General features: G+C 39.1%; 1 protein-coding gene across 8 annotated transcripts in view; it reads left to right on the top strand.

The window, feature by feature from the left end:
• RBM39 (RNA binding motif protein 39) overlaps positions 1 to 23,673 on the top strand; it is a 30,726-nt gene that overhangs the window by 5,523 nt on the left and 1,530 nt on the right. For 2 of the 8 annotated variants that reach the window (XM_068700793.1, XM_068700794.1), the window contains exons 4-15: positions 4,172 to 4,363; positions 7,946 to 8,011; positions 8,118 to 8,171; positions 9,580 to 9,697; positions 10,238 to 10,390; positions 10,881 to 11,018; positions 12,840 to 12,905; positions 13,795 to 13,999; positions 14,203 to 14,280; positions 20,339 to 20,371; positions 21,477 to 21,552; positions 21,723 to 21,828. In XM_068700793.1, coding sequence (XP_068556894.1) covers positions 4,172 to 4,363; positions 7,946 to 8,011; positions 8,118 to 8,171; positions 9,580 to 9,697; positions 10,238 to 10,390; positions 10,881 to 11,018; positions 12,840 to 12,905; positions 13,795 to 13,999; positions 14,203 to 14,280; positions 20,339 to 20,371; positions 21,477 to 21,552; positions 21,723 to 21,828 — 1,285 coding nt within the window. Of the gene's footprint in view, positions 1 to 4,168; positions 4,364 to 7,945; positions 8,012 to 8,117; positions 8,172 to 9,579; positions 9,698 to 10,237; positions 10,391 to 10,880; positions 11,019 to 12,839; positions 12,906 to 13,794; positions 14,000 to 14,202; positions 14,281 to 16,299; positions 16,481 to 20,338; positions 20,372 to 21,476; positions 21,553 to 21,722; positions 21,829 to 23,673 lie in introns of those variants that run through there. The other 6 variants (XR_011102017.1, XR_011102018.1, XM_068700795.1 and 3 more) reach the window with 6 other exon arrangements.

Below are 23,673 nucleotides of genomic sequence, written 5' to 3'. Positions count from 1 at the left end.
GGCTATTTTTTCTTTAAAAAACAAAAGAAAAAAAAAAACTTGAATGCATGTCATTAATGTCCAAGGAAATAAATTTGGATAGCTTGATACTTGCATTTACTGCAGTTGCAGAAACTATGAAATTTTCTTCTTTCACAAATATAGTTACACCCTTGTCAGTGATGTCATCAAATCTGTGGAAACACTTATTGTTTTAACATCAGATAAAAATACAGACTTGGTAGGTTCAGCATGATTTCATCTCTTGTTTTTTTGTTTGTTTTAGCAGTGCAGTAAAGTTTGCACTTTAAAAATTATTTGGTATGAAATTTTAAGCAATTTAGAACAGTTCAAACCATTTAAAGATGCAGTTGCTTTCTTGAAAGGTTTAGTCGCAGAATCACAGAATATTAAGGATTGGAGAGGATCTTGAAAGATCATCTAGTCCAATCCCTCTGCCAGAGCAGGAACACCTAGATCAGGTCACACAGGAACATGTGCAGGCAGCCTGTCCCAGTGCTCTGTTACCATCAGTGTGAAGAAGTTTTGTCTCTTATTTAAGTGGAACCTCCTATATTCCAGCTTGCACCCATTGCCCCACTGTATCATTGGATGTCACCGAGAAGAGCCTGCCTCCACCCTCCTGACACTCACCCTTTACATATTTATAAACATTAATGAGGTCACCCCTCAGTCTCTTCCAAGCTAAAGAGACCCAGCTCCCTCAGCCTCTCCCCATAAGGGAGATGTTTCACTCCCTTAATCATCGTTGTGGCTCTGCGCTGGGCTCTCTCAAGCAGTTCCCTGTCCTTGAACTGAGGGGCCCAGAACTGGATGCAGTATTCTGAATGTGGTCTCACTAGGGCGGAGTAGAGGAGAAAGAGAACCTCTCTCGCCCTACTAACCACAGCCCTGATACACCCCAGGATGCCTCCGGCCTTCTTGGCCACAGGGGCACGGTGCTGGCTCATGGTCATCCAGCTGTTACCAGGACCCCCAGGTCCCTCTCCCCTTCACTGCTCTCCAGCAGGGCAGTCCCCAGCTTATACTGGTGTCTGGGGTTGTTCTTGCCCAGATGCAGGACTCTGTACTTGCCCTCTTTATATTTCATGAAGTTTCTTCCCACCCAACTCTCCAACCTGTCCAGGTCCTGCTGGATGGCAGCACAGCCTTCCGGCGTGTCAGCCACTCCTCCCAGTTCAGTGTAATCAGCAAACTTGCTGCATTGTTTCAGACGTGTTCCCTCCCCTGTATTCTCACTACTGTTCACGTTCCCAATTGAGTATTTTAGTCCTTGATTTATTAATTTGTGTAACAGCTGTTTTAAGTGTTTATTTGTAATCCTTTTTTTTTAAAAAAAAAAAAAAATCACACTAGACCTTTTTTAAAGAACCATATTATAAGCACACATTCCTTAGGAAGCATTGCTGAAGTGTGCCATTTTTAACTGCTCAGTGACTTAATTCCAGGGTTGGAATACCAACATCAGACTTACACTGTGAACACCATTCTCATGTTGAATACTGAGACCCCCTGAAACCCTGTCAAAATCAGCTCCTACCACTATTTTTGTTTGGAATTTTTATCTTTTCAGAATACGTAAATAGCTGACATATAAAAGCCTGCTTTAGTTTGAATGACTAGCCCCAAAATATAAAGTGAGATCAAAAGAAAAATAGTGTTTCCCCAATTTTGGAACTGGTTCTCACCTGGGTTTGTGGAAGATGAGTTGAATACTAGAATGTATTTCAGCTTGTAGCCTCTCAGATTTTAAAGTGATGGCATTTTTCTTTTTGCTCACAGTCCCATTTTCAGCTTGGTCCTGTGCACTCTGAGTTTATTTTTAATTGAGACAGAGTAAATTAAGTTCAGAAAAAAAAAAAAGGTTACATCATTCTGAAACAGAAGAAAGTTCAGGTGTTTTGATACCGTTAGTCTTGCAGTCTGTTTTGTGTGTAGTTTCACCTCTTTCAGCTTTCCTGATAGTACCCATGTGCATGTTCAAAAATGTTGATCCTGTGGTGTACCCTTGTTTCAGTTTTGGAGTAATTACTAACTTACTGTATTGCAGTTTTGTGATAGTGTGGAGCTTTTTGTCCCGGAGTTGAGATTTTTATGATGCTGTTTTTCACTTAAATCTTGAAAAAATAACACCACTTTGTAAATGCCAAACATCAACAGCTAAAAATGAACGTTAATTTCATCTTACAGCAATAGTGATCAAATAATGCTACATTTGTGTTAGGTTCTTAATCTCTTTAGTTTCTCTACAATTTTACTATGTGTATGTACTATCTATCCAATTTAATTATGTTTGGAAGGTGGAACACAGATCTTCTTGAGAATCTTGACTGTTGGGATCCTAGTATGCAAACAGGGTTCAGCTCACAGTGGGATAGTGAATGGCTGGTAACTTCTTGCTGAAGTCTATCTGTAATTACTAGTTACCTTGTTGCTCGATATATTGAGCTACAGATGGAGTACCTTGAGCTCCAGATGGTGTTTTGGGGAACTATGATGATATGAGAGTAGGTGATCGAACAACTTCGCTCAGAGGTTGGTGAGGCACTGAAACAGGTTGCTCAGAGAAATTGTGGATGCCCCATCCCTGGAGGTGTTCAAGGCCAGATTAGATGAGGCCCTGGGCAACCTGATCTAGTGGGTGGTGTTCCTGTCTATAGCAGGCGGGTTGGAGCTAGATGTACTTTAAGGTCCCTTCAACCCAAGCCATTCTGTGATTTAAGGAGATAGTGGTAAGTTGTGGATCCTAGGGGAGACTACACCTCTAACACTGTCCTATATTGTATTACAGTAGGAAGTGTGGTCAGGTGCCAGTGATGCAGATCATTCCAATGGTTGGGGTGGTGTGAAAAGGATTCCCAGTACTGGGTTTTGATGCTGCAGTTTCTCTGTACAAAAGTAATAGAGAAACTATTAGGTTATTGTAAAGGAGTCAACAAGTGTTGAAACACCTGAATATTTAACTTCATTATGGTCATCTAGTTCTTAAAGCCAAATGACCAAATCTCAAAGTTTCTCTTGAGGGATAATTACTAAGATAGTTGTAACGGGGCTTTCTAGGTAGAGATCAGAGAGCAAAAGCTGCTAATGATGATAAGGCTCAGTTATATGTGGAACTGAGAGATCTTTACTGTAGTAACTGAACCTAACCAGGAATCTTAGTTTATAGATGGCAGTAGAAAGTAATAGCAAAGAACTCTATTTTGAAGAAGGAGGAGGGGGGTACATACAAAGGTTTTAGGTGCATGACTGACCACTTTAGAAAAAAAGATTTTGTATGTAAACAGAAGGTATAAAAGGAGGGGGTAAAATAAGTAGCAAAAAAAACATTTTGAATTTCAAAAGGGTTGCAGCAAATTTGAGTATTCCCAAAGCTTAGTTGGATGGTCTAAAGTAATTACTTGATCATCTGTTTGAAGTGTAGTATGCATATGTAAATATCTTAAAAACTGGGAGATGGAAAATTTTTGCAGGCTGAGACTGAGATAGGGAAAAAAAAAATCCACGGATAATCCAAATGTAGTATGCAGACATGAGACAGTGGCTCGTTAATTCTCAAATATGAGATACAGTTGACTTAAAGGTATGCACCAAACCTGTAAGAGCCACAGATGTAGAAAAGCAAGTGGCTTAGCAAGGAGTGGAGTAGCAAGTAGGAATCTTAAAGTAGAAGCGAAACTCTTAGGCAACATGCTAAAACTGGTGACAGACTATCAGCAGAAACAGCCTTCCTTTTCCTCACTTTTTTTTGGTGTTTTGTTGTACTTTGCTATAAAAATAGCGAGTTATTCTTAGCTTTGTCGTGGTATATTTAAAATCTTTGAGAGATGACACATGAACTACTGCATTTAGTACACACTAGTTCTAATGCACTAAATAATTTTTCAGTCCTGTTACTCTAACTGTAAGCATGCTTTGATTACAAAAATAAATTGAACAAAAGTGCTTCAGAGCACTTTATCTTGCTCATGATGAATTTTAAAAGGTTTCTGATGCTCTTAACCACCCATTTAACTAAAAGATTGATACAAATAGCAAGAAGTAGCAACTTTTTCATATTAATGTCTCTAGTGTTCTGTTAGAAGAGCTGTAGAATGTGTATAAATAATGGAACTGATGATACTGAGCTGTGTTTGTAACAAGAGTTGCTTTTCCCTTCCCTTCTCAGGAGAAAAAAGAGCAAGAGCCGAAGTCGAAGTCATGACAGAAAGAGGAGCAGAAGCAAGGAACGCAAGCGGAGCCGAGACCGGGAAAGAAAAAAGAGCAGAAGCCGGGAAAGGAAGCGGAGCAGAAGCAAAGAACGCAGACGCAGCCGTTCTAGAAGTAGAGACCGCAGATTCAGAGGCCGCTATAGAAGTCCCTAGTAGGTTACTTATGTCAAATTGCTTGTGTATTTCCTTAGTGTACTATGTGAGAGCTTAAAGTCTCACGGTCTTTCTATATTGGTTGCTAATTGCCTCAAGGAAGGGAGTGAGAGGTTAAGGCTGAAGATGGTTCAATAAATATGGGGGAAAAAAAGAGGAGGACAGTGACATACCTCATTCCTCTTACTAGTTTTCCTTTTTATCTAAATGCAGTATTCCTGTCAGAACTCTGGGAATGCAGACAAAAATGCTGGAGGTCTCAGGGTCTCATTTGGCATGAAGCCACCTACATGTTGGTGTTTTCATACTGCAAATATGCTGCATCTGCAGGCTGTGCGTGGCATTTCCTGTGCTGTCATCAGTCCTGTGTACTGATCAGCCCTGCCTTGTGTTTCAACCTGGTATGTCTTTTTGGTATGAGGACTTCTGGAGCTCTGGGCTTCAGCTCCAAAGATAGCAGCAATGCCCAGTTAGCTTGTGTTCTGTAGCTTTTTGGCACCTGCAGAATTACAGGAGCAACCTGGAGTGTGGCGCTGTTGAGGCTCCAGGCTGCCTTATGAACAGAGGAGCCCCAGTCAAGATCTCTTGCCCTCCTTTCTGTTGGGGCCTGCCAGTCCTCTTATTTCTGATGTGGTGGTGTATGAAGGAGAATGCTGCTCTTCTGATGAGTTAGCTGGGAGTCAGTGCCTTCTGTTTGTGGTGGAAGGGTTTTCTTTGTTTTTCCTGTCATCACTGGGTGCAAGTTTTCCACCTGGAGAAATTCAGGAGCTTCAGCATCCTTGTCATCCAAAATATATTCCCTTAGGTAGAAGCTGAAAGTATGCATGTTACTACAATAACCCATGCCTATTTTGATGCATCCAGGTGTGTTGTACAAGGAAGGTATACAACTATGAGAGGATTTCTGCATTCTTATGGTATTTCTCCCTAGCTGTTCTGAGCAATTTCTCTGCTATTGAAAGATAGTGAACAAAAAGACCAGATATTCTAGTATCCCCTAGGGGGAGGCTACTAGATTACTTATTGGTTTGGCAACGTTGCATTCTTTACTTCAATAACCAAGTAGAATTCAGCTTTTAAATCAACTTAGTGTAAGAGAGGTATAGGGCAACTAACTGCCTGCATCTCAGAGGCATTGGCAGTGATTGTTGGGTGGCCAGCAGTTAGCTGTAGTTCCTCTGCAGCTCATGGATGATGCTTCTGATATGATAGATGTGTGGAGATGACATTAAAATTCTAGGGTTTGTTCAGAAGATGCAAAAGAGAAGGACCTCCTTTGGAACAACAAAAAAAAAAGGCTCTGCATTGAAGTTCTGTACAGTGGATGCTGACCTTTGGGAAGTCATTAGTTCTGGAGGGGAAGTCTCCGGCATCACGAGCCTCCTATCTTCATCTACCTTTGAATCTACCAAAAATGATGCTTCCATGTGAGGAAAGATTCTCTATTAGCAGTGTAATTAGATCCACGTTTGATAAGTGACAAGCAGACTGCCTAATGAAGTTAAAGTATCACCTGCTGGATGGAGAGTTCATATCTGGAGTCTCACCTTGTAGGGCTGTTCAGACAGTTCTGAGTTGGCGTTACTGCAGGTGGTGTTGGCTGCTGCATCTAGTTCAGAATACTTCCTGGTTGTGTTCTTTGCTCACTCTTAATCCTCTGATCTTTAAACTGCAAGATCTTCTCGCTGCCAGTGGTCACGCATCTCTGCAATGCTGGAGGGTGGATGTCTGTCTAGTGTAGATAATGGTGAAGGAAAAGGAGAACAGTGTGGCATGGAGAACTTGAGGATGTTGAATTTGTTGTCTTAAAGTGTGATATAGTCATAAAACATTGTAACTCTTCAAAATTGTGGTTGGATTTCATTTGAGTATTTTAGTAGGTTTACTTGGCAAAGTTTTGGTAGTGGGGGGCCATAGGGGTGGCTTCTGTGAGAAGAATCCAGAAGCTGCCCCACATTAGATAAGGGCCCCACCACTGGCCAGGGCCAATAAGCGATGTTGTTTGTGCCTCTGTGAGAGCATATTTAAGATAGATTAAAAAAAAAAAAAAAGCAACTGCTGAGGAACAGCAGCTGGGAGAAGAGTGAGGAGTGAGAAAAAAGCTCTACAGACACCAGGGTCAGTGAAGAAGAAGGGCAGGAGTTGCTCCAGGTGCTGGAGAAGTTCTCCTCTGGCAAGGCCATGGTGAAGCAGGCCGTCCCCCCGCATCCTATGGAGTACCATGGTGGAGCAGATCTCCACACTGCACCTTTGGAAGAGACCACAGTGGAGCCAGTGGATGTGGCCTGGAGGAGGCTGCGGCCTGTGGAGAACCACCACAAGAGCAGGTTCCATGCTGGAGCTGCAGCCTGTGGAGAGGGGACCACGCAGGAGCAGGTGACCTGGCTGGAGCTGCTGCCTGTGGGAAGCCCACGTAGGATTAGTTCGGGAAGGACGGCGTCCTGTGGGAGGGACCCCACGCTGGAGCAGGAACAGAGTGACTGAGGAGTGCTGTAGACTGACTGTAACCCCTGGCTACATGGATTAAGTGAAAGACTAATGAATGTCTTTAGACCACTGTATCTTTCAGGGTGTCTCCATATCAACTTATAGCCTCAGAAGAAAGAATTAGTTCTGTGCAGATGAAAAGGCTGAACCCCCCTCCACCCCCCAGCATTCAGTTTGTGCAGTAGTGCCCCTGCTGCTCAGTTGATATGCAAGAAGAATGTTAACAGGTGGTGGTCTTTGCTTTGGATCTACAAGGAGATCAAGTTCAGGGAGAACACGATACATGTAGGAGGAATCTTACTACTTGCGTCACAGTTTGTTACTCTCAGTCGTGATAACTAGCGAGAGGACTGCCTCAGTGTGGAGGGAATGGTCAGATGACCATCTGTTGTAATAGCCTCTCTGAGGCCTGATGAACTAAAATTAAAATCAGCCAAGAGATTGAATTCCTATTGTAGTGGCATAACTACATAAGGTTTACTGGCTTAAATGGTTCTGTGCTTTGATGTCCGTTAAGAACTTTACTTAAAGGAAGCTTCATTTATATATATGTAGCACTTGGTAGTGGTTGCAGTTGAGTCAAAGACTAGTGAATTTCCAAGAATTGGGTTTCCACTTGCATCTTAAACCTCATGAAGCTTTCAGTTTTAAGATGTTATACCTGAGTGAGTAGTTCTGCCAGCACTACTTCGCTCAAAATTGAGGCTGAGTTCCAGGCGCTAAAGGCACTGCTTTGCTGTCATCATTGGAATGCATGTGGACAAATGTATAAATAAGACCACAACAATAACTGTAGTTCAGAGTACTCTGCATACGTAAATGCTGTGTGGCTCTGGCTTCAGTTCTTTCTTGGAATCCTGCATATTCTGAGTTTTTTTTTGTGATGCATATGAACCTGAGCAGGAAGCATATTGTACGTGTGGTGGTTTAGAGTGTTATGCATAGCTTATGCATGCTATGGGCAATGCTAATGAAAATGTTTACAAGTTCAACTGGAAGGGTGGGTGAATGCTGTTAACGTATTGTGAGTACAAGCAGGAAATCTTGAATTCAGTTACTCTGGTAAGTAATGTCTGTCTTTGCTTTTGCCGTAGTTCTGGTCCAAAATTCAACAGTGCCATCAGAGGGAAGATTGGTCTGCCTCACAGCATCAAATTAAGGTTCTGAGTTTTCTCTACTTTTTACTGCATCATTAATATGTTTTCTTTATAGTAAGACCAGTATATTTGAAGTTTTTTGGTAATCTTTTGGTTAATCTCTTTACAGCAGACGAAGATCCAGAAGCAAAAGTCCTTTCAGAAAAGACAAGAGTCCTGTTAGGTAGTTATTTTTGCATGTTTACTTTTTTTTACCCATCCTCAAGTGAAGCTGGAAAAGTAATGGTGAAATAATGCATGACTACTTGCTTTCTGACATACAGTCACAAGTAATGATGGAATTACTCATTCAGAAAGCCCATGAAAGGAGAGCATTAAAAATAGGTTGTTTTCTCCCTCCCTGTGTTACAAACTGCCACCTCCCCTCCAATTATCAGTGTACAATTGCAAATAATATCAATTTGCAAAACATGTCTTGCTTTGCTTGTCATATTCATGTATTTCCAAGCTCTTACAAGTTAATTCTAATTAATGTTAAGTAGCTTTTCTGTTGAATCTTACTAATACTAAATAGAGAATTAAAAAGTACTGTGAAAATGCCTTTTTTTTTTCTAATCACTATTGATGTTATTTGTAGAGAAGCCAGGTAACTTTGAAATCCAGAAAGTGCTTATTCATTCTTAAGCTTTTCAAGTAAGGGGCTTTGATTTAGATAGCTGCTAGTAAGATTATTTGCTAAATTAATACAGTTAAATTTAAACAATCCTGCACGTTTTTTCACTTTACTAGTAAAGTCTTACTTAGATAATTTAAAATTTTCTTGTGTATTCTCAGTGTTTTTTTAACATAGATACATATAAGTATAAAGAATTACACTACTGAAAACTCAATCCAGGATCTGGCATATTCTATCCTGTACTTAAGTGCAAGTCTTCTTTTTTTTTTTTTTAGCATTGAATCTTCAACAGTTTAAAAGTGATGCATCTGACTGATTTCAGCTGGTGTTCAGTATTAAAATAGAACACTGATCTCTTCTAGTGTCTGGGCTGACAGTAATTATTCACTATTCATGCTTTTTTTCTGGGTTAACAAGCTAAAACTATAAAAAGGTGAGGACTGGGGGTTCTGTTTGTGTAGATGTCAGTGTTCATGCTCTGACTGAAGTGACTGGCTGTATATAACGCTACAGTTTACAAAGCCAGTAAAAAGAGAAAATACTGCTTGTCTGAAGGTTTAGATGGCTGGTCTGTGGTAATTAATCCTGTTTTCTTTGTTTTCCTGTCCTTTCATCTCATCTTCTTAACTGCATACTCCTTAGTGGTACTCTTACCTGTTCAAGAGAGTAGCAAATTGACAGTCTCTGCTTAGGTGGGGCTTCTGAACTTAAAATACTGTTTCCCAGTCACACTTAATGCTTACAGTCATGCTTTTCCAGTCATGCTTAATGTTTAGACAACGTTTATTCACATTAAAGAAATGTTACATTAGTGTTAGGTTTTCAATTCTTGTCCTTTTTTAATATCGCAGGTGGTTTTTTACCACCAGACTTCAAAACACTGATACCCCTGCATGGCTAAAAGTTTAAATGAGTTATCTTAGGTTATTTTTTAATGTACCTTTCTGCTTTTCAGAGAACCTATTGATAATCTTACCCCTGAAGAGAGGGATGCTCGAACAGTATTCTGCATGCAGCTAGCTGCGAGAATTCGACCAAGAGATTTGGAAGAATTTTTCTCTACAGTAGGGAAGGTAATTATAGAGAAGTTAAAGTGATTCTGAATACTTCCTCAAGTTATCCTAGTTCAGGGTTGATATTCTACAGAATGGTAAGCTAGTGGCTTTCTGGAGATTCTAGTACAGGAAAGTAACTTACCAGGGATGCATTTCTGTTTCAAACAACTTAAGTTTTCAGAACTTCTGGTCTTTTGCAGATGGGCCTGCCAGCTGCAGTATAGTATTAATTTTAGCTTAACTTCTAATTTTGAAAAATAATATCTATTCCATCAGCTGTAAGGTTCTGGTATAAAGCATTATAGTGCTGCAGGTGTTCTATCAACCCTTTTCCTGTGGCATTCAACTACATTAAACTTTGAATCATAGCTTTTAATGCTAGCTTTCTGGGATGTGTTTGTTAGGATAGTTAGATGCTATTCTAGATTTGCAGCATGATTACAAAGCTGTTGTCTTTGCAAGTAATTGTTTTTTAATATCTCTCTGGGAGTTGGACTGTATTGGCTCTTTTCCTGGTGTAACTCTATCTATAACATCGTGTCTGTACTTGTCTTTTAGGTTCGTGATGTGCGAATGATTTCTGATAGAAATTCCAGGCGTTCAAAGGGAATTGCTTATGTAGAATTTGTTGATGTTAGTTCAGTACCTCTGGCAATAGGACTAACTGGACAGAGAGTCTTGGGTGTACCAATTATAGTACAAGCATCACAGGTAAGGACTTGATAAACCTAACTTTTTAATCATGTTGAATGGTTATTCTGTTATGTTGCTAGTAAAGTTAATATTTGAAAATTTGATTGTCACTGAACACTTGGAAAACCATAACAAGAATGGTTAAATAATTTATTTATAAATGGACTTTGGGTTACAGTAGCTGACAGACAAATTAAAGCAACTCAAACTGATAACAGATGCATTTTGAAACTAATGATGCTAAGAAAACAATAATAACAAAATTGTGATAGTGTTACAAAATCATAGTATACAGTATGTGTGTGTATATAAAAAAGCAAAGTGACAATTTACTAGGCACAAGCCAGAATTTTGCACGAAGTTGTCCAGTTTGAAGGCTTGAGACTTGTATCTCTATACTTTGTCATGGTTTTGGCTTTTGTATTTTAAATTAGTCAGGTAGGCAGTATGCAGATAATTGAAATTATTATTATTATTTTACATAATTTTTCTTTTTTTTTTCCTATAGGCAGAGAAAAACAGAGCAGCAGCAATGGCAAATAATTTGCAGAAGGGCAGCGCTGGTCCTATGAGGCTCTACGTAGGATCGTTACACTTCAACATAACTGAAGATATGCTTCGAGGAATTTTTGAGCCATTTGGCAGGGTAAGTTTTGATTTGGCACTGGTGGTGTTTATCTGAAAAACCTACATTAGATGTAGAGCACTCAAATATCTTCTGGAAATAATTAGCAACTGCAAAATGCTAGCTTCACATTCTCAACTATTCTGTACCTATATGTCCACAAGCCTTTCAATACTGAGTTAGTATTTGAGAGCAAATGAGAACCACGATATGTGAGGTGGTCTAGTGATTTTTGACCTGATGGCCTTATATGATGGAAAGCTGAGAATCCAACAAGTATCTAAAATTGCTTGGAATCAAGTCTTGTTCACTGTAATTTTGTAGTAGTTCAATCAGTTTCTGAAGGGTTCTGTCTTAATTTTTGACTCACATTGTTAACCTTTGCAGTGTGTCCCTTCCTGCTCTCTTCCCTTTCTTTACACTCGATCAGTGAGTCCCAGTTTATGAAAGTGAGCAGATTGAATCTGAACTTTCCATTGGAGACCTAACAAATACTAGTACAGCACTGTGCTAACTAAGGCATCCTGGGTATATCATTATTAGATAAAGTAAAGGTAATATATGCAGTACACTGCTTAAATATTTTTTGTCAATCCCATTCATATTTTTCATACTCTTAAGGTATTAACAGTGCTTCATAAATATCATAACAGTAATTTTCAGATGCTTTGCTGAGATTGAGTATGTGTATCTCTTTAATTCAGTTGCACGAAAGCCTAGAAAATTACAGCAGTTCATTAAATTGTAATTCACATGGCTGTTCTCATGTTTTTTTCTCTCAAGGTCTGGCAGTAGGATTAATGTAGATTAGGAGGTTCAAATAAAGAGCTGTGAAGGCTTTTTCCTTCTCTTAATTCCATGTACTCTGGTCTTAAGCTCGGTTCTTCCTCTCACTTCTGTGTTGCTGTCTCTTTCCAGCACTGTTTTCATGGCTCTAGGATGACTTTTTGAATTTAAAACACACAAGTAACTGTAAATTTTTAAGAGTTACCGTATAGCAATAATTATTCAAAACAGGCATGCATTTCTTTGTCAAATGGAGTTCCTTGGCACATGAGGTGCCATGACTATATTGTTTCAGTTAGTATTTCATAGAATCATAGAGCGGCTTGGTTTGAAAGGGACCTGAAAGATTATCTAGTTCCAACCCTCCTGCCATAGGGATGCCACCCACTAGACCACATTGCTCAGGACCTCATCTAACCTGGCCTCGAACACCTCCAGGGATGGGGCATCCACAACTCCACAACCTCTCCGGGCCACCTGTTTCCATGCCTCACCACCCTCTGAATGAAGAATTTCCTCCTAACCTCTGATCTAAATCTCTCCTCTTTTAGTTCCCCCTTGTCTTGTCATTATCCAATTGCACAGAGTCAGTCATTGTTTTTATAAGCCCCCTTTAAGTATTGAGAAGCCACAATGAGGTCACTCTGGAGCCTTCTCCAGGCTAGACAGCCCCAGCGCTCTCAGCCTTTGTAGGAGAGGTGCTCTGGCCCCTTGATCATCTTCATGGACCTCATCTGGACCCATTCTAACAAATTGATATCCTTGATGCTGTCTGTGCTCGTTGTCTGCTAGAATGCCGCATAAGACCAAGCCTCTGCCTGCAGCTGGAGTTCCTTTAAATAACAAGTTGTATACCAACCTTATGTTTGCCTGTTCCTGTTTGTGTGTCAAAGTACATATCTAGCTGCCTCTATACTAAGTTTGATTAGAGGAATGAATGAGGAACTGATTTAAAAAAAAAAAGTGGTTTCACATTAATGTATGTATATTTGGCAGACTGTCTACAGGTTTTGTTCCAAAATGTTTGATAATGAATAGTCTTATTCTTACTTTTAGATCGAAAGCATTCAGCTGATGATGGATAGTGAAACTGGACGTTCAAAAGGATATGGATTTATTACGGTATGACTAGAATTATCAAACTTTATAGAGAACTTGAATATAACCTTTTCATGTAGCAAGTGTAGCTTGGTTAAATCTCACTTAAGTCTCATCTTAGAAATTTCTTGTTGTGTGACATGCAACAGTGGCCTGCCTTTCTTTCTTTTTGACAGTTCTTTATGGGTTTTATGATTGAACAGTGTACATATTTAGAATGGAATAGCAGATTTGATGATCGGTGCCTGTAAAGCAATTCCATTTTTGCAGGCAAGAATACTGGCAAAAGAAATATTTCTCACAGTATTGTGAAAGTGATTGAATTCAAGTTTTTATAGGGAAATCAAATTCCGGAGTCTAAAACTTTAGGTTGAAAACATCTTTCCTTTCCCCTTTGCGCTTGATACTTAATTTTCTGAACTTAGGTGTGTTAACTGACCTGACAGTTTCTGATGAAAGAAATGTCTCTGCCTGGGACCTTTGGCACTTGGAGACAAATAAATCAGGCCTGACTTCATAACTGATACTTGCTGCTTTTAATGCTGACAACATACTTACATTTTTAATTCCTGATGCAGAACATCTGCTAGGAGTAGTCAGTAAATGCATAGCAGTTACAAAATTATGAAAGAAGTGACTGTCCTTGGAAAGTGTTAAAAGACAACTGCAGCCATGACTTCTGTTGACAGCAGTATCTAGATATTCTAGCTTCAACAACAATGTTGTGTATATACCCAACCTCATCTGTGTTTGGTTAAAACTGAAAATATGGAGCACATCTATGGTAGCTTGTAGCTATTGTTATTTTAAATGTAATGTTTTTCATGTTTATGTAACTGGATCTCAAATGTAACAAAAGTGCTGCTGAGTAGTGCAGGTAATATTACTAAATTTATATTTTTCCAATCTACAGTTCTCAGACTCTGAGTGTGCCAAAAAAGCTTTGGAACAACTCAATGGATTTGAGCTGGCTGGTAGGCCAATGAAAGTTGGGCATGTAACTGAGCGCACTGATGCTTCCAGTGCTAGCTCATTTTTGGACAGTGATGAGTTGGAACGGACTGGAATTGACTTGGGAACAACTGGTCGCCTTCAGTTGATGGCAAGGCTTGCAGAGGGTATGTATAGGGATAAGTAAGAAATGCATGAAAATATAGTTTTGCAGAATTTAGATTAATGCATCCCACCAAATATTCTTCATGTAACAATTTGTAAGCAATAGTAATTTTTGAAAATAGTAATTTTTGATACTTCAGTTACTGCATCCATGACTGAGCAAAAAGTGCTTGCTACAAGGTGTGTGTTCTTGTGCCCTTTTCAGGTACTGGTTTGCAGATTCCCCCAGCTGCACAGCAGGCTCTGCAGATGAGTGGATCATTGGCATTTGGAGCTGTGGCAGGTAAGAAATAATCGCCTATTTATTTTTCTAAAATATTTAATTATAACTTTGAGATGAGGTACCAAAATCCATCTTCTGATCTCTTAAGATGGAAACATAGATACCACAGCATGTTTTACAAATTGTGGAAGTTCTCAAATCCATGAGCATATAAACAGTGTATAACAGCTTTGATGGGTATGCTTTATTTTATGTTACTTCTGGCAAATCTATTCTAGTTCATTTAATTCACCCCAAGCCTTCATCTCTTTCTTTACTATTCACAGTTCTACTGCAGTGTAAATATTGACTGTTAACACTGTCAGACTCATAATTGTAAGGGGATTGACCCTCTGCAGAGTCCCTTCTGAAGAAACAGAACTGTGCCAGGGGCAGGAAGGTTAGTGGGACTTCATGGAGGAATGTTACAGTAGTTATGGTTAATAGAATCACAGAATAACTTGGGTTGGAAGAGACCTTAAAGACTATCCAGTTCCAACCCCACTGCCATGGGCAGGGATGCCACCCACTAGACCACATTGCCCAGGGCCTTGTCCAGCCTGGTCTTAAACACCTCCAGGGATGGAGCATCCACAATCTCTCTGGACCACCTGTTTGAGTGCCTCACCACCCTCTGAGTGAAGAATTTCCTCCTAACCTCTAATCTGAATCTCCCCTCTTCTAGTTTAAAAACATTCCCCCTGCCCAAGAAAAAAAAGTCGCTCTCCATCTATTTTATAAGCCTGCTTTAAGTATTGAAAAGCTGCAGTGAAGTCTCCCTGGAGCCTTGTCTTCAGGCTGAACTGTCACAGCTCTCACAGCTTTTCTTCATAGGAGAGGTGCAAGACTATATGATACTTGTCCTGGTGAGGTAGACGCTGTACATCAGGGTATCTTTGTGTTGCTTGGGAGATTGGCTATAGCTTGTGTACTCCGCTAGCGGGCGTGTTGGAAGTGTTACTGAGATCTTACTGTAATCTATTTTGAGGAAGAGTGAGTATGAGGGTAAGGATATGATTGCTGCTGCTGCTAGTTTATAGCTGGCCTAAATAAAATGTTCAAGAAGGCTTCAGGTAACTTCTATAGGACATTGGGAATTCAGAATGGATTTTTTTTTTTAAACTAGTATGAGAACAATGGGTGGCAAATTTCATAGCAGTAGAAAAGAGGAGGAATGTCACAACTAGATGCTGGAATGTGCAAGAAATGTCAAGAAATCAACAAAGTGTATATACATAGGGTTTTCTTGTCTTCCAGCAGTTTGTGACAGAAGTGATTCAGACTTAATCTACACCTGAATCGTGTTACTGAAGTTCAGGTGTAATGTTAAGAAGATTCTACACATGTAACTGTAGATAGTTGTGGGAAAAAAAATAGTAAGATGTACCCCTAGACAGAATTGTGGAAGGAAAAGGAACTGGCTAGTTAAAGAAATGTGGATTGAGGAAAAAGTCTATCAGAGAAGGAGATGAATAAGACATGGTGGCAAGAAAGAATAATAACTAGTACAGAAGGAGAAGAAAGGTAAACAACAGTAAAAGAAGATCACCTTTAATGTAGGTGACAGTGTTGTGACAGTCTTACTTGAAAAAAAGTGTAGTTGGTGAGAAAGGAGAGAAATGTTTTTAAACAATAACAAAAAAAAACAAAAAACAACAAAACAGCAATCCTGTCCTCTCTGCCATATCTGAAACAAGGTAAAGAAATCTAGCCAGTGGGGTGCCAAAAATACCCTTAAGACATCTAAACTGTTAGAATAGCACTGAATCAGTATGAGGCAACATAACTGGAGTTCTGTGGAGGAGTAAATTGCAAGGCTGAAGACAGGTTTTTGAAGAATGTGCATATTTAGCGATTGTAGAAATGAAAGTGGTAGGAGTATTATTGTGTATTCCGCTTGTATAGTACAAAAGGAATAATGCAGACATGTACAATTTGAGTAACTTTGGAAAAGGATAAAGCTTTTTGCTACCATAGAGTCATGACCTATCCCCAAAGTGAGATTTGGTTATGGATTAAAGATCTCTTTACTCTTGTTAGAGAAAATTACTACCAGGAATTATGTCATTATGGGAGACTTTAACTTCCCTGATACAGATTGGAGAAGATTTGCTAGTAATAATGGTGGGGCCCAGATATTCCTGGATGTGATATCCGACAAATTTCTTCATCAAACACTCACTGACTCATGAAGAAGGGATGCTATTTTAAACTCATTTTGGTAAGTAATGAAGATGTTATGGATGAGAATAGAAATGACCATTGACTGAGTGATCATGAGTTGCTCAATCTTAAATGGAAGGATAATCAGGTCTGTAACTAAGGCTTCTGACTTCAAAAGTGATGGTTGAAGAAGTAAGAAAATCAAGTCAACTGGTCTAAGAAACTTGGGGTGTAGGAACAGACAATACATAAAGAGTTTCTGCAGTTCCTTACTGCCAATGCTATATTGAATCTGTATTCCACAGAAAGAAGAAATGGCCCTTTTAGAAATGGGCTACATGCTGAACTGGGTGATTAAGTACTTCAAAAGAAATAAAGAATTAGCACAGAGACTGTGAAGAATAGGAAAAAAGGAAAAGGACTGATAATAAAGAAAACAATGTTATCAGTTCAGGAAATAGATAAAATGAGAATTACCTACCAAGACTGAGATTAAGTTTGACTCTATAAAAGACATGAAAGCATACATGAAGACTTAGAAATCTTGAAGAGAACAAAAAGGAGGAATCAGGGCTGAAGTTGAAGGAAAAAAACTCATGTATGTTACAAACAATGTTTCAAAAGAACTTTGTTCCCTCAGTTTTTATTGGGGACACTGGTCATAACATTTGGATTTTGAGAAAGGTAAGATAAGAATATGGATTGAAGAAGAAAATAATTCACAAGGTAGAAGGAAATCTGAAAGTAAAACTGAATGTTCTCAGTTCAGGGTAGTAAGAAGACTCCCATCAAATTAGTGAGGAAATAGGTACGTAAAATATAAGATCTGGTATTGTCAATAAATACTGTAAGTCCGTGGTACATAGCTGAAACATCTGTTTATAAATCTCCTACACTTAGAAAAAGGAAGGAGAAAATAACAACACTTGCAACTGTCCAGATTGTTTCACTTTTAAGAATCATAGTAAAGACAGGCCAACTGGAAATAAGATTTAAATATATCATGCTTTCAGAAAAACTGTGCATGAGCACTAACAATCAGTGATAAAAAATGGACCTGCATAGACATAGCTGTAGTAAAAATTAGTAAATGAACTGCTGATTTATGTCATTTGGAAGTTTAGCTTCCAAATGAGATTACTAAAAAGTAGGTAGTACAGAAAGTGCAAATACGTAGAGGATTGGAGGAAAGGGGCTTTTTTTTAACAGAAGCTGGGAAGGTCTGAGGATGTTGTTCAAAGTTCAGGTTTTTGACTGATCTTGTTAAATACAGCATAAAGAACAATGGCAAAACAGTAGGAATGAGGTGAGTGTAAAAATAAAGGTGCTGTAAATATAGGATGCTTTGGGTGTGACACATTTTTCACTTGGTGGGGTTTGAAACAAATTTCAGTCATATAGCCTGGGACCTTAGCAGTGAAAAATAGCCAAGGAGGTGGGAAATACCTAACCACCTTAGTTTAGTCAGTGAGTGAGTGTGAGCTGTCAGTGTGGAGTGCCTTTGAAAGGGCAGCTGTGTTGCTAAGAGTTAGCATATCTGTGTGTCTTGAGGTGTCAGGTACAAATTGGTGAATGGTTCTGGTCACAAGTGTTAAAGATGATGAGCTAAATAAGACTGAAATAGGGTAGCTAAAGATACATAGTTATATGGGAGACCTCAGAACTTGAATATTATTCCCATTGAGAAAATTCCAGCAGGAAAAAGAGTCTAACACTTAGAGCTGTTGCTATAGCTGTTGTTCTCTGTGTAAATTCTGTGTGAAAATCAGAAACCACAAGGCTACAGAGCACTTAAAATGCTTTGTGGAACAAAACATTTTCTTACTTTTGGGAAAAAAAAATCTTCATGAGAAAGATTTAGTCTGTAGCAATGGAGGGAGGAGTAGGTGTTATTCAGTACTGGCATTTTAGCTTCTGTTGTACTGTAAATAATTGCTGAGAAAACTGGAAAATATTTAGCTGGCATTTGTTTAATTAAAGCTAGCTGTTCTTCAAAATAAAAATATAATGTCACTATTTTAAGACAGTGCTTTGATAGGTATTTGTGTTTCAGCTTTATCTGTACTGAGTATGTACTTCTTCTCAGTCATGCTGAACTCACTGCTCTTTCAGATAATGTTTACAGAATATACTCAACAAGTTACTTTGAGCTGGATTGATATATCAGCTTGAGTTACCATGTACTGTTCAAAACTGCATGTAGGTAAAAATACTATTCTGAGGGGACGTTGTATTTCTAAATTCTGAGTAGATTTAGAAGATAAAAGGGCAATTCTTCAATCATGACCAAGGAAAAAATTCAGTTGATGAAAGAGATTTGATGGGCAATGTTTCAGAAGTAGTACATAAGCTATGAAACTTGATGCCACCAAGATATTGATAGCTGATCTGCTGTGCCTGGAGCAGACTTGACTCTGAGCCCTAGACAGAATTCAATGAACTAGTTACCTTGTAGATTTGCCATGTTGGGTGCATGTGGCCAGGAAGACTTGGCTGTAGAGCCCCAAGCTGACTGACATTTGGTAGGTTCAGCTGAAATGATGTGAATGTATGATTGTGTCAGAGTTGCAGAGGGAGAAGGCTGTCCTCATCTAGAGTGATTTAATAGATTTTGTTTGTTTTTATTTTATTCAAGCACGCTTATTTACCAAAATAAAATTTAAAAAAAGGCAGTAGCTACCTTGGAAATTATTTATAGATTTGGACAAATCATGTGGATCTATGGTTTTCTGTAGAGAACACACCATAGGACAGTCTTCCCCATTACAGGATTTCTTGCTCTATGTAGTGGAGGATTCCTTCCTGTTAAAAGACAAAGGAGAAAAACACTAGGTGTAACCAGCCTTCAGAGCTATCTCCTTTCATCTTGTATTTTACAAGATGGTTCCCAGTATGTGTTCTTATATGGAAGTAATTCAGAAGGCGCTTGAAGACATGTCTCTGTCAGGGCTTTTGTTGCCTAATATTCCTTTAATTTTCTTCCTGTTGGTCTGCCAGTGTTCTGGAGGGAGAGGCTATAGAGAGGAAGAAGGTCATAGATTAGGTCCTCAGATATTCCAAGTAAGCTTTTTAAAGGGGCCCATCTACTCACTGCTTTCTAAATGAGTAAATTCAGATGATGGTTACTTTTAATCTTCCAATTCCTTATATTTGTGTGAATTTTAAAAAAAAAAAAAAAAAGAGGTTTAAATTTTTCTTGCATTCCAAAATACTCTGTTGCTGACTTAAAGTTGCTAAGTCAAGTACTTGAGTCATATCCTTGAAGATGGCTGAAAAACCTGCATTTTTCTGTCCCTATTACTTCAAATTGGGACAGCTCCATGTTGTTATATGAGTAATTATATTTACTTAACAAATTAAATGCTCTGAACACTTGAAAGTTTTAAAATTGAAAAACACCAAACTAACTTGTGTCATTAAGACCTTTTAAATGAAAAGATAACAGGTGAAATACCTCCTTGTTCTACTTAAAATAAAATTTGATAACTGCTTTCAGAACGTTACATATGGTTAACTATGTGCTTAATGCTTTCAATTAAGATAGCAAACTTTTAATGCCTGTAAGAATTGCTGTATTCCTTTTCTCAAGGAAAAAAAAAATCTTAGGAAGAGTTCAAGCACAACACAGACAAGGTAGAAACAATATATTAAACTAAAGGACGTGGTCACCTCTCCCTTTCAAGTTATGGTTTCTTTTTGAAATACACATGCTTACCTGTGTGGTCATGGAATATCTCAAATACGAGACATCCTAGCTGAGAAGCTGAACTAAGTGAAATTATTTACGCTTCAGAGAGGAACAGTGAGAGCAGGTCTAGGTTCTTGAACAAGCTCCTAACTGCAAAAATACAAGCTAACCAACCTGATAAAATAATGCTTGCAAATGTGCTAATTAACTTTGTATATTTTTCTTCAGATTTGCAAACAAGACTTTCTCAGCAGAATGAAGGTAAACTAGAATTTAATATACCTTGTTACCATTAGATTTTGTGTTGCAAATGTTGTTTCTAAGTGAAATGCTTCTGGTGTGGAGTCTGTCCACAGCCTGAGGTTGTATTGGTGTTTGTAGAAATCATAATATCAACTGAAAAGAACAGAAAATGTCATAAACCCTTTTTTTTTCCTGTAGCAGTTCTTCAGTATTGGACTGATGATGGCCTGCGAATGTTACTTAGAAAATATGTGGGTTGGGGTGTGGCTTTGTTTTCTTCTACCTTAAAGGTAGAGACTAGAGGGCTCATTTTAGAATTAGGAGTTTGGGATTATTTTCCCTGGATTAGTCATGATGTTACTGATTTTGATGCCTGTGTAGGTAGAGAGAAGGTGGCCTTTATTTCAGCTAAATTAATGGAAGCTTACAGCCTATGGAGAGGACAACCTATTTATATCATATAAACAGCTTATATAATGCAACTTTAATGAGATTAAGATGCACCATGATGATTGGTAACAATAGATGGCAACTAATAGTTTAGTTATTGAGAGTGTAGTTCACTTTATTGGTTTAGTTATCAAATATTACCAGCATGATGCCTTTCTAAGTAAAGGAGAAAAAATATGTATGCATATAACAGAAGTATTTTGTGCTCAAAATACATCTTGAGAACTCTGGGAAGTGGATGTCACCTCCTGTGAAGTCAGATGGGGTGGTCCCACTCCATCCGAAGCTGCTGTCTGACTTAAATGCTGAGTATGTGCCCCAGTTGAAGTGCTAGCATACAGTTCTGTCAGAGTTTAGATGCATACAAAGATCGATGTATCTGTATTCAAGTGTTTAAATTGAAAATCTGCCTAAATCAACACGCAGAGTGATCTTTTCACTTTTTGATATCAGTTGTAGTTAATCTGTTCTATCTTCCATATTGATCAATTTGAGAATTTTCTATGATAGATGGTGACTAGCTAATGAGTTCTTTGCCTTCAGTTTTCAGTTTAGTTAGATTTGTTGCTATGACTGCTGAATGCTGGGGTTTTAGAGAAATGTACCATTTAAATTGGAAAAATGCGTAGCGGATTCTTAGATTTGGTATTGTTTTTTTTCCCCATTAAAACAGTTTTGGCTGCAGCTGCTTCTGTACAACCACTTGCAACACAGTGCTTCCAACTTTCCAACATGTTTAATCCTCAAACGTAAGTGATTTGTCATTGTTTCTGTTTGCCTTTTGTTGATGACCTAAATGTGTGAGAAAGTAATTAGAATGTTGTGGAGGTGGGTTTTCTGATGGTTGGTTGGTTGTGAATTCAGTGTTGTTGTGAGTAATGTTTCCATCTTTGTCCTGTTCCTCTTCTACCCCCTGCAGTGAAGAAGAAGCTGGCTGGGATACAGAAATTAAAGATGATGTGATTGAGGAATGTAACAAACATGGAGGAGTTATCCACATCTATGTAGACAAGAATTCAGCTCAGGTACGCCTGGTTCCAGGAACACACTGAGTAGTTTTTAGGAGTTTTGTTGCTTTGTACTTGATAGAGGGAGCATTACAAATACGTTTTTTTTCTTAATCTGAGTCTGAATTTCTTGAAGGGACTTGCAGTTTTTTCAAGAACATAGATCGTTTCCTTCTGTTCTGAGTCAGTTTGGTGGTGGTGCAGTCTGCTCTTAAAGATTTCCACAGCTGAAGTTGCTGTGGGAATGCAAGCAGGAGAATAGCAATAGCTTTTGGCTTTTCCCTTAAGCTGTGCATTTCTGAAAAGCAAGAGACTTCTAATGTAGATACCATGTAGGTTCTGAGCACATGGAGCTGCGACTCTGCCTCACTTCATCTAACTCACGATGTGACAGCTATAACCATTTCTTTTAATACCACCTGCTAGGTTATGTGAAATGGCTCACACACATGGCTCAGACATAAAATACCTACTAGTATTTGAAAATACCTTCTTTGGACACAAATTTTCACTGTGCTGTTTTCTGGGTGTAGACTCTTGTTACTTTTTTCTCTCATTTTCAGTGTCTCATCCCCAATCTTTTGGGGCTCCTTTCCAGACAGCCAGACTTCCTAAGCTCTGAGGGCTGTCAGTATTCAGCAGTGAAGTCATAATTGGTGGGGGTGAAAAGATTGCAGTCCAAGCTGAATGCGTAATTTTCTCTTGCACCGCACCAATCTGTGTGGTGTGTAAGGAAAACTAAACCTTTCTATTGCTGTCTCATTTCACAGCATAAACAGCTTGGATGTCTGTGCAGGGGGATGCTGAGAACAACTGTGTGCGTTACTCGGTGCTTTAAACAACAGCTTTCTGCTGCCTGGTTGTGGTCTGCTAGAGCCCTTACCTCAGATTGTTCCCTTGAGAAAGGATGCTGTCACAGTGGGAGAAGTTAGCAGAGGCTGGAGAATACTGCTGAAGTGAAGGCTGAATTCAGTTTCTTATTACCTTATTTTCCTCTAAAATCTTTCAGCTAGGATGCAACCTGGTTGAAGAATTACTGGTAGTATTCTGTTTAAGCAGGTGGCCAGAAGCAGAAGTCTACAGTAATGTGTATACATTTGTTTTGTTGGTTTTCAATGTGAATGTTGCAGTACTTTGGGTTAGGCTGGTTTATTGCTCGGCTTGCAGATAGACAATTCCAGATATCTCATCAAAAGACAAACGATGTGTCTGTCACTCTGGTTAGGTACCATCTTAGGTTGTTCTTACTGTACCAACCTTCTTTGAAGTGATGGATGTCCTGTCCCCAGGCACAAGTACTTAACCTTGTTGAAAATAACTGTGTACTAGTTATGCTTAACTAGATGCACTAGTTAAGTCTTTGTCATTAAATGTTAGTTACTTGTGAAATTTGATGGCTAGCCCAACTCCTTGCAGTCTTCTGTTTCACATGAATCATAGAATATCCCAAGTTGGAAGGGACCCAAAAGGAGCATCAAGTCCAACTCCTGGCACCCTGTGGGTCTACCCAAAAATTCAGACCAAGTGACTAAGTGCACAGTTCGAATGCTTCTTAAACTCTAACAGGCTTGGTGTTGTGACTATGTCCCTGGGGAGCCTGTTGCAGTGTGCAACCACGCTCTTGGTGAAGAACCTTTTCCTGATGTACAGCCTAAACCTTCCCTGCCACAGCTTGACTCCATTCCCTTGGGTCCTATCACTGGTCACTGAAGAGAATAGATCAGCACCTGCTCCTCCACTCCTACTCGTGAGGAAGCTGTAGACTGATGAGGTCTCCCTCCCCTCAGCCTCTTTTGCCAGGCTGAACAGGCCCAGTGGCCTCAGCTACTCCTCATACGTCTTCCACTATACAATGAAATTGTG

The sequence above is a fragment of the Anas acuta genome, chromosome 16 (assembly GCF_963932015.1).
Source record: "Anas acuta chromosome 16, bAnaAcu1.1, whole genome shotgun sequence".
In the NCBI taxonomy this organism is placed as follows: Eukaryota; Metazoa; Chordata; class Aves; order Anseriformes; family Anatidae; genus Anas; species Anas acuta.
This window is presented reverse-complemented; position numbering and strand designations above follow the sequence as displayed.